The sequence below is a fragment of the Falco biarmicus genome, chromosome 5, assembly GCF_023638135.1.
Source record: "Falco biarmicus isolate bFalBia1 chromosome 5, bFalBia1.pri, whole genome shotgun sequence".
NCBI lineage: Eukaryota > Metazoa > Chordata > Aves > Falconiformes > Falconidae > Falco > Falco biarmicus.
This window is the reverse complement of record NC_079292.1, coordinates 34,493,439-34,512,614: the sequence shown is the minus strand read 5'-3', so window position 1 is coordinate 34,512,614 and position 19,176 is coordinate 34,493,439. Positions and strand designations below refer to the sequence as shown.

The 19,176-nt window shown below is 40.1% G+C and overlaps 1 protein-coding gene across 1 annotated transcript in view; it reads left to right on the top strand.

Moving 5' to 3' along the window:
* TPH2 (tryptophan hydroxylase 2) overlaps nt 1–19,176 on the top strand; it is a 54,502-nt gene that overhangs the window by 25,696 nt on the left and 9,630 nt on the right. Inside the window, exon 9 of the mRNA XM_056338969.1 lies at nt 17,959–18,054. Coding sequence (XP_056194944.1) covers nt 17,959–18,054 — 96 coding nt within the window. The remainder of the gene's footprint in view (nt 1–17,958; nt 18,055–19,176) is intronic.

The window sequence follows — 19,176 nt, the reverse complement described above, 5'->3', positions numbered from 1 at the left end:
TCACCTGAGGTGCTATTAACTGACTTCTGCAACATTCGGTCCCATTTCCATCCTAGAAAAAAACAGAGACGCAGTGAGCTGAGAAATGCCAGCCAAGAGTCTTAACACAGAAAAGCAGTGCAGGTTCCATTGAGGCAACTTCAAAGTAAATAGACAAATGAATGGAGAGAGAACATGCATATTAATGAGCTCGAAGCAATATGCCCAAAGCAAGCTTGCCATTAACACGACCTGTTTCAAAAGATAGTGACATTAACAGCTGAGCCGTTACAGGGAGGACAATGGCTTTAGGAAGAGAGGAAAACGCCTCTTAGGGATTCAGACCAGAAAGGGAAGGATTATTACAGGTGATTTTGTAATCTTTTGTTCCATTCTGCTCTCAAAAACCACCATTTATTTGCCTTGATAGATCTACTCTTTGTGCCCCACCAGTCCTGAACTGCAAGGGAAATGTGCTGATGTTTATGTCCCTGCAGAGCTGACACAGTAGATGTTGAGCAAGCTGGAGCCTGGTCCCTGGGCAGACTACAAGTGTTTGTTAAATTGCAATTAGTCACATCTGTGCAGCCCCACTGAGAGCAGGGATTAAGTAGGAGAGCATTGCAGAGGCCCTGGTGCTGGCCAGCTGGAGGGAGCAGGGCAGCTGCAGCGGAAGAGGGCTGAAAAGAAAGGATGAGAGCTCTCCTCATCTTCTTGTTTGAGTCTGGTAGTCAGATGGGGGCAAGAAGAAAGGAATCACTTTTGCTTCTTTTTAACCTTAATCATTCTTACCATGAGAGAGGAATATTGAAAGAGCCAAAAGACTGTCTTTGCAGTGTTTTTTTGAGAGTTGTACAATGTTTTAGGTCAGTAAGAAAGAGGAAAGATAAAAAAGCCAAGTGACTGAGAGATATATTACTGAAACAAAACAAAATATTTGCACAATCCACTTTTTTTGCTTGTAGTAAGGTATGATGTGGTGACTGTATGAGGAAATACAATATTGGCTGTGCATATCTGGGTGCTAATTATTATCATCGTCATCACTAATGTCTTGTGCTACTCTGTGTGACTTTCTAAACTGAGTTGATTTTTCAAGCATGCCTGGTCTTTCTACTTTCACATAGTATGAAAATAAACAAAGGCAGTCTTCTGCTTACTTATCAAACCGTAAGATGTAGGGAGCTCTTGACATGAGGTGTTTCAACTAATGCATATATCATTTACAACATGTTTAACAGCACATAATGTAAGGTTTTGTCAGGAAAATTGTACAAAAAATATACCTCGGTTTACATTTCAGTATTACCTTGTAATTTGTGGACTTGGGAGCCAGAGAGCAGCTGTCTTTGTAAAGCTTCAAGTTAATAAGCAGGATCCTGTCTCTCTTGCTAATGGCAAAAATGTCTCCTAGCTCCTGCCAAGTTGTTTCAGCACAGCTCAGGCTGCCCCTTCGTGATGCAGTAGGTATAGGATGTGTTTGTGAATATAAAATTTGGTAGGGCACATTAACTGGTGGTGGTTCAGAAAAGAGGTTAGCAGAGTGTCTTTGTATGCAGTTTCCCACCAAATCTTTCCACCCAAGAATTTGGTCATTAGGGCCTAATTAGCTGCACAAGTTTTTTCCCCAGTTGTTTCTTACTGGAAGTTACGTTTAAACCTCCTGTTGTCTACAACTGTAAAATTATCACCTTTTCATCCTTCTTGATAAAATTTGCTCTGGTATTTTAACAGAATGGGACAGCAGAAATTGAGAAATTTCTCTTGCTTTTGCTATCCTTTATGTGGAAAACCACAGTAGTGAATTGCTTCTGAATTTGAAGGAATTGTGTGTGATGAGGCCTTGTAAGTGTATTTCAGGCTTGTTATGAATATAAATGTTTTACCTTGCACGGATGATGACTGAGGCCAATGGTTTATTTCTAAAGATCACTTTAATTTATCTGCGTATGTTCCACAAACAAAATATTGTAAAGATATATGCTGGGACAAAAAACAACGTTCAGAACCACTTCTCTGGGAGAAGTCAGTGGTAATTCCTGTAAGTTTACTTGCTTGTCTTCCCTCATGATCTATGTTATCTGGTCTTGTTAGCTTCATTCTGGATCTTCTCCCATGCTGAGCAACTGACACATAATTCAGGACAATTACACATTATGTTTGCTGAGGAGATAACCAGAATGGAAGAAGCAGGAGCATTGTAGATAAAGATGGAGTTGCATTTGGTAACTCAGAGTAGATACAGCGTTCATGGTCTCACTAGACGGAGCAGACTATTGCAGTCTCTCATCTTCACAAACAAATTTCCCAGAGGGGCTATTTGATAGTGCTAAGCCATAAGTACAATTTGTGAACTGGATTACTGTCTTCCTCCATGAATGAACAAATGGAATAGAGAAGAAAACTATGAAAATATTTGAGATTTTAAACATTGCCACTGTGCATCTGAAAAATCAAAACTACTTGCATGTCTCTTATTTATAGTTGCAAAATGATAGACAGTGAACTAACCACTGTTGTCTGTGATCAGCTCTGCTGCTGAAGCTATTCTGCCATATAAAAATAATTATGTATTGGCCAACTGAAACCTGGTGTTATAGCCCAAGAGCTATGGCAGGTGCTGAACATATTGGAGTTTAACATTCAAATCTTTGCTCAGTCTTTTTCCTGTATCCCGATCGCATGCTATGATAGTGTGACGAATGCAAAGAGGGAGCACAGTGAGTACCTTAAGTCCAGTGGTGACATAATGGAGTTTCTTGCCAAGGCATCACTTCCAGTTCCACCTGTAGAATGAATAAAGGAGCTGCAGCGTGAAGAGCTGGGAGGGAATATGATTTAAAAACTGCTTGAGTGAATTTTGATGGACTTCTGGGAAACATATGAAATGATTCTGGTTTGGGATTTGTGTCACTTAGGGAAGATGAACCCATTCCCAGGGTAAAAAGCTGGGACTATAAAACTGAAATCAGGTAGGATAGATCACTATAGCCAGACATTGTTCTGCCACACAGCGTGAGACTGGAAATACTGTGATCCATATTGTTTATCAGTAGATAGCCTGGGCTGTGTTTCTGTTCCTGACTTTGACCAGGCAAAACCACCCACATGCAGATGTATTTGGAAATTGCCCCAGTGCAAAAGCTGAAACTGATACAAGAAGCAGAAGAGAAAGCTGCTAAAACCTTGTAGCTTTCTTAATCATTACGAAGTCATACAGGTCTGTCTGAATCAGGTGAGAAGGATCACTTACTGACGGATTACTTTGATTGGTGTGGTGCTGCTGGGCATGCAGACTGTTTCTCTAAAAGCATCCCCTAATTTGTGGGTTTGCTCTGCGTGATGTTCTAAAGGAATTAATAATAAGTAATGTTCTCCATTTTTTAAGGGATTCTTTCAGCAATAGTTTTTCATGAAGTAGCAGAAGCACCGATGTCAAGTCCTTCCTACAGTATACGTAATCAAATAGATGAGCAGGAAAGACAGTACATGTATCACAGAACAGGACTAAAGGGGAAAAAACCTTGTAGATTTCAGGGATCAATATTTAATATTTTGGAATACTGCAGTGTTTCCCCTGCAGTGCATTTTCACGATCATCACATCAGAGGTTCACGGCACAAGAACAAGACGTCAGCAGTGACACCTAGCTAGCTTTGTAGCTCAAACCAAATAGCTCTGAAATACAAAAAATAAGCTAGCACTCTGAAGAAGTTACTACAAGGAGAATTTGAAGAGTTCTGTTTCTGAAATGGGAGCAAATGCTTGATGTTTTCTGCAGGAATTGTGACACTTTGTTGAGGCCTTTGTTCTGGGTTTGGAGAGAGTTGTGTTTCCAGGTTTGGGTTTGTAGGAATTGTGGTGCTGGTCAGGCCCCATGGCTGATGCCTTGTACCCAAGTGCAGTCATAAACAGCTGCTTAGGGGGATGTAAGAACAGGATAAGCATACCTGATTCTTTTCAAATGTTTTCAAAGTTTCTGGCCACTCAGAAACTCAGGGAACTCTTGAGCCGAATGTGGTTTCTACATATTTAATTATCCTGAATGGATTTCTGTCCAGGAACAGCTGTTTGTCTTTGAAGACATGTAAATTTTCAGTATCTGCAGTAACTTTGGCAAAGAACTTTATGACTCAACTATTCACTGTCTGGTGAACTATCCCCTTCTGTTGTTTTTAACTTGATTCCTACTAGCCTTTTTGTATTTGAGAAGAGAATGATCAAGTCATCCCTGCATGCTTTCTCTATGCCATCATGATTTTACAGAACTGTTTCATTTTCTCCCTTAGTTGTCTCTTCTGGATTGAAAAGCAGTCATTTGTTTAGTTGTCATGTAGAAGATGCTCTGTAACTTTAAGCATGTTATTACTTCCCTGAATCCTTTCCACTTTTCCAGCTAGAACTGGAAAAGAGAGAGGGTTGGGGAGTCGGGGAAGTGAGCAGTTCAGACCCTAATCTGAGTTTTGGTTAAGAGCAGCCCTGTGAAGTTAAGTCAGTTTTGGATGTGCTTCTGTAGAAGTGGAAGACTTTTGTGTGGCAGGAAGAATGGACCTGATGTTGCAGAGCTGAAATGGTTTGCTGCTTAGGGATGGGAGGAATGAGCTGCATGCAGGAGGGAAGTAGGATTCAGTGGATTCATCTTTATCAACCAGCATCACTATTCAAGGATACGTCTCTGCAGTTTCTGATCAGCAGAAGGTAAAAAGGCGTGATTCAGATCTGCAAATTCTTCAGTGGGATGGGAAAAGTAATTTAGATGGTGGAGAAATCAAGTGTCAGCCACTGCAGTGAAGTTGGGGAGCTGGGCTACTGGTGTTGGAATTGTGGTGGGTTGTTCTTTCATTTGTGAAGGGTGGTATAAAATACTGGTTTGCAAAACATTTTTAAATACAGACCTCCTACTTTAACTAGTTCTGGGCTAAGTAGGTACCTCAACATATGACATGTTACATCTAAAACGGAAACATTTTGTGCTTTGTACTGTATCACTCAAAGTTAAAATGTGAAGGAGGGTTCACCTCTGGCTATGAGGGTGCCCAGCTGGTCAGGTCAGTGACCCGCTTCTTGAGAGGATCTCAGATTGCTCTAATGGACAAAATTTTGGACTCATGAGTAATTAGAAATAGTGTTGTTTTATAACATGCTTGTACATTTGTGTGCTTGGGCCCAACCCTGTAATGAGGAAGCTAGATGCAAGAGAGAACTAATTTGACTTAATTAGGAGCAGGGAAAGAATTAGAAATTTTGCTGTAGAAATAATATAGCTCCTTTTAGACAGGATGCGATTTATGAAGATCAAGCCCTAAGCAGTTAGAAACGCTAAAGAAAAAGCCTCTAATAAAACAACAAATTACAGCCAGACACTGGATTTATTTTTATTTCTTATAGCATTATGTTTCCATAATGCTATGTGGATTAGATCATAATCTGTGAGGTTACTGAACTGCAAATGCAAATTTACATGCACACGAGTAATACATCTTGACATATAGGTTAACAAGAGAATGGTACAAATTTCACACAGCACTGGCTTGCTAATTACGTTTGTTTATTTTCAGAAGCAACTTCATTTTCATTAAGAAATTGCAGATTCTGCAATAGTAATCTTTGCTGGTAGTTCAATAGCTCACACTCTGAACATTTGCTCTGCTACAACAGTAATGAAAGTGAGCCTCAAAAAAAGAGCTCAGGAAGAATTTGTGCAATTTAGGAGTGCATGCAAGTAGCAAGGATCTACCATTTTGTTGTTGGATCCAGTTGAGATAGGTAGAGGAATAGGTGGAAGGAGTCTATGAATATTGATAAGAGTTTTTTGCATATTTGTTTTCTCTTTTGACTTAGAGTAGGAAATCTATTAGCAAAAAGGTATAAAGTATCTTACAGAACATACGTAACTGGGTCAAAATAAAGGACCCAGCGTAAGCTTCCAGTGAACAACAATAGCACAAGCATTTTGGGTAATAAATACAAACAAAGCACATAAGTTACAGGACTAAAGGTTTAAATAAAGACAGTGGGGGAAAAAAGCAGTAGAAGAAAGGTTTGGAATGTATTGCTACTGCTGTTGCTGACTGCCTCTGTGTTTTCACTGATATTTTGAAGGAAAGAGATAATCCTAGGCTCTGTGTAGGTATCATTCATTCTGACACTACTACATTTATTTTTCTTTGGTTGTAGCACATACATGTGAAACTCACTTGTAAAATGCATTCATGTATAGTCCAGAGCTGTGGGGGTCTTAAGCTGCTAAAGTTTTATTTGTGTACTGCAGTATGTCCCATACTATGTTAGGAAGTATTCTCAGGGGGATATATAGGTGTCAAAGCAAACTAACGAAGTACATTTTATAATGCCACTTGCTTTTTCTGTTGTGTTTGTTTACATACTGAAATCTGTAAGATTCTGTAACATAGAGTAGTAACTGAGTCATTTGTACAAGACGCGGAGATCCTCTGCCAGCAGCACACATTTTTGAAGTGAGGGAGTTCAGCACATGGAAACTCATTTCAGCCATGTCTAGTTCTCACTTAGGACCGAGGGAATGTCTGTGCTGTGGGTGCACAGGTGGAGGAGCTGGCTTTATCCATGCTTTCCATGGAGCCAGAGCAGCTGAGGAGTGATGTGCAAAAAACCTGCAGGTGGGGTTCCCTTGGGAGCAGCTCCCTGAATGCAGCTGCTTGCTTATCTGGCTGGGACCTGCAGTGCTGTTGGGGTGGACCAGCTCCAGGTTCCCCTTGCTCAGGGATCTGTGCTCCCTGCTGCGCTGCACAGTGCGACCATGGCTGCAACCCTGCACATCTGTTTTCCTTTTGAGGGTTGGTGGATGCATCAGGAGAAGAAAGCCAAGAGATTCTGCTTTCAGGCAGAAACCAAACCAATTATGTGTAATAAAGTCCTCAAACCACGCACTTACCTTGGTATTGTCTGGAATATTTCAGTGAATAATTTTGCTTCCAGAAGGGACATTCATACATGTAGCTGCTATGCATAAGCCAAATACCATCTTATGGACAGAGTCTTAAAATTAATATCTGTACAGAACTGAAAAGATTCTGTGCACTAATCTGAATTGTTTTAAATACTGGCTCAAGGACTGAGCATACCACATGTGTTCAGTCTAATTCTCTCACCCAGCATGTTCCTGGGTATTTTCTTTGTATACACAGATTAAACTATGGAAGTAAGACAAAATATGGCTGGTATCCATAAAGAGCTGACTATGCCTAGGGCTTAATTGCTTAAATGCTGCATCTTTGGAAGTGGTTCTTGTGCCTGTCATCATCTTTCTATCAGATGGCATCAAAGTGCTGGATGGAATATGGTCCCATAAATTTTTAACTGAGATATTTTTGGGTGATCTACCATAATGATTTTGTAAATATAGCTTAATTATATATTTATAGGTCCAACAGAAGGCTAAGGAGAGGTTTGCCATTGCTTTCAATGAGTTTAGGTCTGTGAGCTAAATACTACCTTCATTTCCATGTATAGTCTCCTAAAAGTCAATAGGGTTGTATACGTCCAAATGACAGTAGGATTTGTTGCTGTAAAATTAATGTTAGTAATTTACTTGCCAAAACCTGTTATTTAGGAATACAGGGTTTTGCAGGGGAAGAATCGACTCCAGAGGACACATGATTTTGCCGGTGTGTCTCTGTCCAAACCAAGCTTACATGGTACAGCATGCAAGCAACTCCGTTAGCTACTTCTTAGAGCTGACAGGCCTTCTGATGTTATTGTATATAGGGGTTTTTATTTGTTGGCAATCTTGGAAGGTTAAAGCAAATGCTCTAAATCTGAGAGCGTTGTTGAAGTAAAAAAAATAAGGTTACAGAGAAGGGCCTTGTGTCTGTTAATTTGGGTTGGTTTTGGTTTGATTCCAGTTATGGCTGAAGTTGTCGCAGCGCAAGGTCAACAGAAGGTGAATGTGATGGCACTGTTTCAGGCACACTTTGAACACCCCCACCCTGCCTCCAGGCTGTTTGTTAGATTCAAGCTTGGTTTGGGATTTTGCTTTTGCATAAGAAAAAGCATTAGCGTGGACAGGATAACCTTGTTTCTGTTAGCATCTGTCAGTTTTATATTTTCTGTAGATGATAGAGAACTTTCTATAGATCATCATTACGGCATTGATAAAGAAGGTATCTTCTAATAGCGCTAGATAAAGCATTTTGAACTCGGAGCTTTTTCAAGACATGCTGGAAAGAGTGGGTACTCCCAGACTATACTTCTTTCCCTATAAAACATATTACTCTTTTTCTAAGGGTCTTTCTTCCCTCCCTTGAATCAGTAGGCTGTATTTGTTACCATTATATAGTTTGACTATATAAAAGTGTCTAAAATTATAGTTTACAAGATGTTTTACATTTCTGAAATGTAAACACCTTTACAGGATTAATTTTTCAACTTTGAATAAACATATTGGCTTATGAGCAGATCCATATGATACACCTGCAGTGAATTTAGGACCTATAAGAGCGCAGAAGTCTTGCATATCAGTGGGAGCCTGATCACTAGTGACCATTTCAGAGTGATCTGCATGTTTGGTAAGTCACTCCTAGACCACAGCCACTGTAAATCCCTTGGACTTCAGTATAGTGAAAAGCTGCGATCTCCCTGCTCACAGGTACTTGCTCAAGTGTAACCTTTTTGCACCTTGCTGAATACATGATTTGCTGTTTACAGGCTTCTGGCAGGTAACTCAATGGTGACTCAGTTGACTACTCTGGTTATGATAGATTCATTTTATATGCCCTTACTGCTGAAAATCAGGGAGCTACAAGGAGGTGCTCTACTATCCTTGAAAAAGATGTTGTTTGGGGCTGTGAAAAACATCTTCAATTTGGATATATTTTTAGTAGCAAAATTAATAGATATTTAAAATTCCCTGAGCTCCTTTTTTTCTTTTGATCTGCCTGTCAGCTTGACATGAATAGAACTTAAACTTTTGTGCTGATGCCTGCTATCTTTTTTTTTGGGGCTTTTTGAAAGGCAGGTTAAGCAAATGCATTAAGAGCCACAAAAGCTTTTGGGAGTCCCTTTGCATTTATGTGATTAAAAGAACATTGAGTTCAAGTGTAGTGTTGCTGTTGGAAACGGTGATGTTTGAAAACAAGTCATAGCTATTAAATCAGTTTTCAGTAAATAAATGCAAGAAGTTAATTTTATTTTTTAAATGTTTTGAAAATTAGTGTGGATGCTGTAATTTTTCAAATGAAGTCCTAGCCTTTTTTTGCTCCTCAAAAATAAATTTGAAATGGATATGACTCTAAAGAAATAGTGCATTTTTTCCTTGAAATAAGAATTTTAAAGCTTGACTGGCCAGTTGTCCCTGTCTCTTCAATGTGTTTCTGCCCCCACAATTTCAAGGCTTGCAGAAGTTCTGAGATCCTTCCAGCCCCAGGAGGCTGCTCCCCTTTCTGGAGATATGACTTCCCCTCATTAGCAGATCATTAGGACTTTTGCTGCTGATCATGTACACAAGAACCTCATACCCCTCCTCGGCTAAAATGCCATGGGAGGCTCCCTGGCTCTTCTGCTTCACTCCCTGCAGTGCAGTTGCCATATGCAGTAAGTGGCCTGGCAGTTAGGGGATGGATGGCCTGCTCCAGGGAATGGCATCTTGAGAAGCACTACATGTGCCTGGTGCCAGGGGAATGCCTGTTAGGGAGGACACTGGGGGTCTGTCTCTGGGCTGGCCAAGGATAGTTATTAACGAGACCTTGCAGCCTGCAGTAATGAATTCTGACAGCGGACTGGCAAAGGGCAGTGATTCAGGAAACCTGCTTATAACATGAGGATTACCTGTACTGTGATTTGTTGTTGCACCTTGCTTCTTATTAATCTGTGGATTTGCCTTACCAGTCTATCAAAAGCTTCTCCCAGGATAAATGGCAGAGACTCTGGTGCCAGTTTTTCCCTTATGAAGTTTTCTCAGAGCACTGCAGCGCATTCAAAAGGACAGACTCTGCCTCCCCAGCCTCAAAAGGTTTTCTTGGTATTTCAGGACGTGTTGGAACTTTATGCCTTCTCTTCGGAGTCTCCTTCTTAGCATCCTTGCTGGGGAGTGGAGGTTGGCCTTTTTAGAGAAGGGGAAACTATGGTGGACCAGCGCTGATGTCTACAGGTTACTGTGGGAAACAGGTCCTGAAGGCTGGGCTAGGCTTTTGTAGAGATGCTTGGCTCTGGATGCCAGAGGAAGAAAAGTGCCTGAAGTTCTTCTTGTCTGTTCTCTGGGTATTCTTCTAAGCAATGCAGTTCACAGTTAGAGAAACAGTCGAGGGTCAATGACTCCCCATGAAATGGGAGTGCTGTCAGGCAAAGAACAACTAAATGATCTCCTGTATGTCTATTTGTTCCATGTTCTGCTCTTGTGTGGCTCATGCCAGCCTGTCAGTGTTCAATTCCCTGGCCCTCTGCTGGAGGAGTCATACTCTCCAAGCTGTAGCATAAGCCACGAGGCTGAGGGAGCACTTCTGGGGTGCCAGACCTTGCCCATGTAGTATATAAACTCAGGACTGTTCTTGCTTTGATAGGTTTTGTTAACACAAAGTCCTCGTTTGAAAGAGTAGCAGAACAAGGATCTGGAAAACAGGAATGGTAGAGCCCTAAAGACAGTCCCTGCTTGCAGCATGTGAATTGTGAATGATCATGGTGGATCAAGTGTGTTACATTGGTCAGCACAGACTGAAGACTCTGGCTGGACAGCAGCGACATATGTTTACCTGTTTACCTTGCCCCCCCCCCCCCCCTTTTAGTTTGGCTTTCAGAGGACCCCATCTCTTGGAGTCCTAGCTAACATATCAAAAGGCCTGACTGTGCCTCTTATGTTAACTGTGTGAAATCTCTAGATAGCTGAAATTTGCGGCAACAGCTTGAAAAAGAAATGAGCAAATATTCACTTCAGCTACCATAGGGAGCGCTGAACGTGAACTCACATTACATGTTGTAAAATAAAGTGGAAAGGGAATGGCTCATTATTGCACATCATTTGTTCTTAATAACTCCATATGAAATTAATAAACCTTAAAACCCCAGGTTTTAGAAGTTGTTCGAGATAAGAATCATATGATAGGGAAGGGGAAATAGGAAGGGTAAAGCATTAGGGCTTTAATGCCTTATGTTTAACAAATGATCTAAGCAGCAGTTTGTAATTTCAGTGGTTTCATCTCCTTAGCTGTATATTAAGCTTCAGCATTATTAATTATGTTGAAAAAACTAGGAGTTCTTCCTCTGACAGTGTTGGGGAAGTTGAGGCAGGTGTGCTTTTGTGGGACTGATTTTTTGCATCATCTCTGTGACCACTAGCTTTGGTGGAGGTGAATTGCTGCCTTGCCAGGAAACACCAGCGTTCTACAAAGAGTTTTTGCTTAAGTATTGAGGTTCCTGATTCTGCATCTCCAAAGGTCTCCAAGGTTTTCAACTGAGATAAAATGAGAGGCACTGACAGACATCATCTTTGTGCAGAGCAGGCCTAAATTCAGATTATTTAGGAGTAATTAAAATATGAAGCGGGATATCCAGTGGCTCCAAATCTGTGGGGACTAACTTCTTTTGGAGTGGCAGCAGCAGAAAGATCCCAGAAGTGCTTCATCCTCCATTCTCTCTGCCTGCTCTTCATAGTAGCAAGAGGGCCTCCTTCATGTGAGAATCAACAACAGAAAGACACATTCTCTCAAGAGACACAAGGGTTTTAGTAGGGATGGATGTCCTTCAGCTCTTGTTCCAGAAGATGCAGAGCACCTGCAAGGTAGGCAACTGGCATACACATTGTCTCGTCTTGGCTGAGGTCCCTGCTGTTGGAGGTATGGAGTTACCTCCTTACTGATACCACTGAAGCATTATGTTGCTTGAGGTACGTTTTCTGCTTCCTTACAAACTCATGATGATAATTTTATTTGGGTTACTGTTATGAGTTTCTCTCTTCAGAAACTTCTGAAAAAAGAAATGTAATTTTGAAGTATTCACAAGGGGTTAATGCCCCCAGTGCTCACTATAGTGTGTGCTTTGAGTATGTCAAGCCTCTGCATGAGGTATTTTTTGATTTTTTTAGAGAAATTTGCATGTAGTGATACTGTGTACTATGGCTGACAACAGAAATGCTAAGGCTGGTCTGTGTCTATCCCCAAGTGCTAGTGAGTGGCACCAAATCTGCTCAGACTTCTGTTTATAAAGAGGTTGTTCCAAGCATTCACCCTTAGTGAAGGGTCTGAATGCAAATCAGTCACATGAGCGGAAAAGGAGAATATTGTTAAAGATATACACTTTGAGATCCCTGAAGGGAACCTCATTTCAGTGAGCCTAAATACATTCCGAAGTGGCAGACTAAACAAAATACTTCAAGAAGATAACTGAAAAATTAAACTTTTTCTTCTTATTTAGAAATGCTGTTGCCTGTGACCAGGGTCACTGCATTTGCTGGATGTAGACGAATCATCTATAATGAAAGATTTAGCCATTGAATTTTACTTCTTTTCTGCTTTTGATCTATTCACAAGCTCATCAGGAGATTTATTTGTTGTTCAAAAATCTCCCGGCATTTCTACTCAATAATGTTCCCACATGAATAGCTGTCAAATAGCCAGTATTGCTTGATGTCTGGACTCTAACATTGGGCTCTACTGGCTAGTTGCCTGGGTTACCTGCGTTATATCTATCTGTTTCTTGTAGTGGAGCATTCCTGATACTACTGAACAGACTTTGAATTTTGAATAATTCAGTCAAATGTGAAATGCCAGTTGTTTTTTGGTGCCTATTGATGTCTTTGAGACCGAAAAATAAGCAACTGTTCACAAATTTATTTGCATTAGCTCTGAATGAAGAAAGAAAGCACAAATGGGAGTCTCTAATATCTCTGAATCAACATTTGCTTGCAATTTGAGCAACTTTCATGGGGGAAAGAAAACACCTTTACTTCATTGATTCTTAGGACTAATTTCTAACAATGGGATTTTTGAAAGTCTTTCAGTTGTATATAACTATTCTCTTAGGAGAAAATTAGAACTATATGAGAGATTTAATCTCTAGGTGAATTGTTTTAGAGCTAAAATATCAAAGGTTTCTTCTAAAATAAAGCAATTAATCTTTGCATATTCTGAACATATCACGTGCATCTGAATTAAGAGCGGGCTATTCAAACAATTTAAATCCAGTAGAAAGAACGTAAAGATGTCTTCTTAAGGATATTTATTTGGCACTGGTCTGGCAAGTATTTACACACATTAGTAGTTGTATGGTCTTCATGGCAATTGTATATATATATATATCTATATATATATATACACACACACACATACACACAATTTTATATATATATAATATATATTGTGTATATATATATATATAAAGTAATTGTTTGTGCTACTACAAATGGGCTGCAGCCGTATCCCATTAGCAATTCCTGTAGTGGTGAATATTCCTGTCCATGTGCTAGGGCTGCAGTCATGCAGTTACTCAGTCTCTCCTTCTTCCCCCTTGCAACAGGGAGTGCAAGTGAATCGGCTCTTGACATGGCTGGTGTTCTCAGGACTTGTCCTGACAACATCTTTACAAGGTACTTCTAGAGAACAGATAAAATCTCATGTTATACATCATGCTGAAAATTGCCAAGTGAACACAAATATCAGTGTCTAAGCTATACCATAAGAAAGCTAAGTGAAGTATAATGGCTTGAAAGGCCTCTTTATGGCCAAGTCAGATTCTGAAGTACTGACTTTGTGACATTAGCACCCAACACCCTGCACTAGCTCTTTGCGCAGATCCCAGGAGGGAGACATCCAAATGCAAGATGATGTGATGTGAGGAGTGATTTTCAAAGCCTTAGAAACCAGTCAGATGGGGAGTGTTGAGCTTATCACACCTTTTTTCCTGCCTTTGAAAATTTGTAAACAACCTTGAATAACAATTGGGTTTTTTTTGATAGCTGTCACAGCTGTTGCTGATTTTTTCTTTTTCTTTTTGGTAGTCCAGTTTATGATGCAGGACAGTACCTGAACATGAAGAATAGACAATTGTGTTTACCCTGGAGACCAGGTGCCAGGGCTTGATCTGTTCTGTATCTTTCCTGTCAATAGTATGGCAAGTGATCTGACTCTTACAATTGTACGTATACTGGACGCACCAGCTACCCCGGTATCTTGCCTCTGACACTGGCAAATGGCAGATTTCTGGAGGACAGTATAGGTCTAAAGCCATACAGTGGTGATATTTTCCTGGTGTACTGCTTTAGTTGCTGATGACTTTTTGATTTAGGGACTCTGAAGGAAGAGATCTGCTGTATTAGTACCTAATAGCCCTTAATAGCATTTTCTTCCATAGGTATGTTTAACAATTTTTGAATCCACGTAGACAGTTCATAAGCATGACTGTAAAGTACATTTTGTGTACTTTTGGTAAATAAGAGAAATAAACTAAAATTGTATCGTACACGGTCCTGTGCTCTTGTCACAGTCTTGACCATTACACTGATGTCTCTTGGCTTTAAAATTATTTTTAACCCTTCATTTGTCACTTCAGTTCTTCATCTTATTTTGCTGATTTGGCTAACAGACCAGCATTTTAGTGGAAGGCTCTTCAAGAACTACAGAATTTATACAACACAGAAAACACCTTTCCGACTTCAAGAGCCTACCTATATGTTGTAGCAAAGCCAAAGATGCGGTGGAACCGGAAGTAAAGAGAGATGACAGGATATTGCTGTAGCTTGTAGAGGAGCCACACGCCTGGGGCTGCAGGCTGGGGAGTATGCCCCAGAGCGGTCCAAGATCTGAAATCAGAACGTGAGAGCCTGCCTGCCCCTATTTGTGCTTGCATTCACCAGCCTACAGGTAATGACAATGTAATAATCAGCTATTTGCCTTCAGGTGAGGCTTTAAAAAAAAATTATTCATCTGAACAACGATTTTTTTGTTCAGTCATTCCCACTCCAGTGCAGTTATCCTGTATATACTACAGTATCCCAGTCTGTGCAGTTTGCCATACAAAGAGAAGCCTACAGCGGGTATTGATGCGTCTGCGTCTGGTCCATGAAAAGTGTCTCTATGCAGTTAGTATTTAACCTCCTTATCAGTATACCTTGATGCTTGCAGACTTGAAGAGCAGAGCTTGCCAAGGCCTGTGGAGCCTCCTGATGCACCGAGCTGCCCCTGCGTGTCTGTCTGTGCGTGGGGGGGAGGGGGGAGCCGTGTGTAGCTGCCTGGCGATCTGAAGGTGGCAGCATTGGGTGAGCTATCTCATTTTCTTGGCTAAGCGGAGCTCTCTTAAGAATCCCTCTTAAATTGTAGTTGTTGCGTATGGCGAATTTATCAAAAAATCGGCTTTTCATTTGAAGGGCTTTTCTTAATGCTGCAGCTTAATACCACAAGTTAGTAGTAGGCAGATGTATTTTATCATCTGGTCATTTTGTATGTATTTTATTTGAGTTAGTTATACTGAGAGTGCAAGTCTTATCAATATTGAAGACGGGCTGTCATCAGCAAGCGTTGGCTCATAGATATGACTCTCTTTTATAATAGTAACAATTATAATAATTTTTGAGCCTGAGTAAAAAAAAGCTTCGTCTTTGTGTGCTGTCTATCCATCAAGGAGGAAGTGAAATCGAGTTCTCTCTGTCTTGTGAACACCCTCCCCCTGGGCAGCAGGGATTGCTCTCTCCTGTGCCAGTATTAGCTCTCTGCCTCCTGCCCCTTCCTTCCCCATGACTGTGCACCCTCAGGGGAGCGGAGAGCATTTCTCTTTTCTCTCTCCACTGGCCCTATAGATGTCTGAGTGGGCATTCCTCTGGGAGAAGCGTGACATTGGTTTGGTCCTCCTCAGCCTGAGGAAGGTCTACAGTAAAGGTGTCCCACATATGGGGTCAAAGTCATGGTTGCTCTTACAGATCTACAACAGACAAACACCAGACCCTCCATTTTTAGCTGCTGTTGGTTTTAAGATTGCAAATTACTGCAATCACTGTGCTTTATCAGGAGCCCAGTCCTGCTGTGTATGTCAGGGTGTTCATGTTCAGAGCATAAGAATTACTGCCCGATGGGTTCTTTTAAGAGAGTTGAGGGGAAGGGGGCAAATTCAAAGATGTTGGTGGGATTTAAATGTAAAGCTGAGTGGTTCATGCTGACAGTGGCAGCATGTACAGAACCAGGGCTGTAGCCTCCTGAAGGTTTTCCTGGCAAAATATTTAGGTAGGGAAACTAAGTGTCTCCTCTTCTTGGTGATAGGTCTCTCAGCTTCATTCAGCACTCCTGCAGTGATGCCTTTGTCATTTTGTGTACCTGGCTGTTTGTCCTGAGATGTCTTTTTGGAAACCAGCTGTCTTGGCCTTCCTCTAAGTGATGACATCAGCTCATTGCATCTAATGAAAAATTTTATGCTAGCTTGTCTTATCAGAGTCAATAACAAAGCCAGAGGTGGAACTTCAGTTTTTTTGTTTGACAATGTTGTGCTTTCACCTCCTCTTGTGGATATCTGTGCCTTTGACTGCTGTGATGGAATCTGACTCAAAACATTTGAAGTTACTGCAACCTTTCCTTCTTCCCAGCTGACTTAGCAGGATTGGATCAGACACAGGGCTCATGGTTTTTATTACACCCTTCTACATAGTGCCATGCTGCATGAGTCAGTAGCTCTATAGGAAATTTTATAAGAGCCAGAGAAATTAATAATTTCTCGATTTCTAAACATTTGTTGAACTTAAAAGTGCTGCTAATTTCTGCTTTTTTGCATTTAGTAGGATACTCAGCCTGGAAGAGTGGGGGTTTAAGGAGGAAATGGACAAGAATAAAATCATTGTGTTAGGATCCATTCTGAAGTTATTCAGAATAACTTAAGATTTAGTACCAAATACTTGGTCAGTTCTTATTCTAAATTCACATTTCCTGCAAATACATGTAAATCTGTTAAGTTCCGTGGAATTATGTTCCTTTGAACAAAACCTGAAATTGTCAGATAATGTAATAAACGTGCACACACACACACACACGTATATAGGTAGGGGTATTTTTTTGTAAGTTAGAAAACTTCCTAAAACCCTCCTATGTAGAAATAGTTACTAGCTTAATCTCAACTGTTTGATCTAAGGTTAAAAAGTAATCTTGATTTATCATAGCAAAACCAAACCAAAACTCGGTACCATAGCAGAAGTGATTGTTGTCTTTTGCTGGAGAGAGGGCTATATGTGCTTCTTACGGTCTTCCTAACATTTAACTTTCTTGGCTTGATACAGCAAAGTTACATACAGTACTCTTATGCTGATTTAACACCTTGCTTTCACAGCTTCTCATCAGTTTTGCAGCTCAGATATGTTATCTGATTGAATGGAGACTAAAGAACAATTGTAATGGATTGGTCAAGTGAACTCATTCAACTGGCTGTGTTTTTCTTTCTGTAATTTAAGAAGCCAAGTGGCATGTTAGTTCTTCATTTATGACAGAGTAAGATCTAGTGAAGACTAAGGCATTGGCTCAAGAAGGCTCTTAAGCACATACATGTACGTAAATTCATTCTAACTCAAGACAGCACTTAAATAATGTGCCAGACTTCAAAGTGTCGTCAGCTTGAGCTTAAAGCTGAGTGCTCTGAACTTGATCTCAGAGATCTTCAGAGGTTCCTAGACAGGCAGACCAACTACCGTGAAGGATTTTATTTTAAGGCACCTCATTTATTTCAGAAGGTTTCAAAATCTCTGCAGATTACTATCAGCACCTTTGATACCTAAGTGATCTTGCTTGTCTGTTCCTAGCTGGCTGTTCCTGTGAACTGCCTGGGTGCCCAGAGAAAAAAGCCGGATCTCACATTTTTGTGCAAAGCTCCTTTACTGCAGAACATGACATTTAAAGTACTTATCAGTAATAACATACTTTATCTGAATTTATATTAAAGACATGAAATTCTGAAGAAGAGAGGCAATCGAGTGAATATGGTACCCATCGTCATTGCTGAAGTGCCTGTTTGCAACTACACTATATGTATCTGTATATTTTACAGTGCTATTTTTTCACGATTGAATTTGGCCTTTGCAAGCAAGAAGGACAACTACGTGCTTATGGGGCAGGACTTCTGTCTTCTATTGGTGAATTAAAGGTATGTGCCCTTAAAGCAGAATCTACTTTTGTTTAATCTTAACAAAATAATAGTTGGATGTAAATCTTTTGATTTTCAAATAACAGGTAAAGTTCTTAAGATAAAAACATTACTTTCATAATGTGATATTGATCTAAAAGCTTTGTTTGAAATATCACCTGGCACTTGAAGCATGAAATGGATTTGTAAGGCCTGAAGTACCAAAGCAACTATAAAATATAAAATTTATTTCTGTTTGAATTTGCATTTCCTGTAAAAGGAGGCTCGTAGGTTCTAACAGGTAAGGGTGCCTTGGGCTCTGAAAGCTTTCTCTAGAACAGAAGCATATACTTTTAACACACTTTAAAAAATGTTTTGAAATCAGACATGATTCTGTTGTAAGTAATCCAATGTATTTCAATGGATTCGTTATTGATACTAGAAGAACAACATTTATTAAGGTCCTTATTCAGTAGGTTATTGGTATTTAAAATTAAAGAATGCATATAAGCTCATGCTAGACTTGAAGTACATGCCTATATGATAATTCATAGAGCCCTGTCCTTATAAAGGTGAAAGTGTTTAATCTCGCCCAGCTCAAGTAGTTGTAGTGGATCATTTATTGCCTCTCTTTTATGCCTAGAAAACATAGGGAACAAGCAAAAGCTATTTTGTTACAAGTGTAGTGTTTTGGGACATAATACATCTCTCTGTTGGCAAGATGGGAGGGAAGGGGAAGAGGAGGGCAGAGTACTGTCTTCTGGGACCCAAATGAACTCTTGGTGGCTTTTCAGGTAAATGTTTGGTTTTAGAAAGCATATACAGAATAGTATTTACAAGCTGTTTTGCAATATATATGCTGTTTGTTTGTCTTTAGACATCTTCCCACCCTCCTGGGCTGGCTTTCAGTGAACTATCTGGCAGTTTAATAGAAGTATCTCAGTCTGGTTTTTCTGTTTGTTTCACTTGTAACCAAGAATATTCATGGTGAAACTCATTAGTCAAATTGCTATTCTTTCATTAGTAGAAAAAAAGGTTGAAGAAAATTACCTTCTCCAGTATTTTTTCTTTGCATTGCAGTTGTTCTAAGTTCAGTGCATACTTCAGCCACAGAAGCATTCTGTATCAGCCTGGCAATGTTTT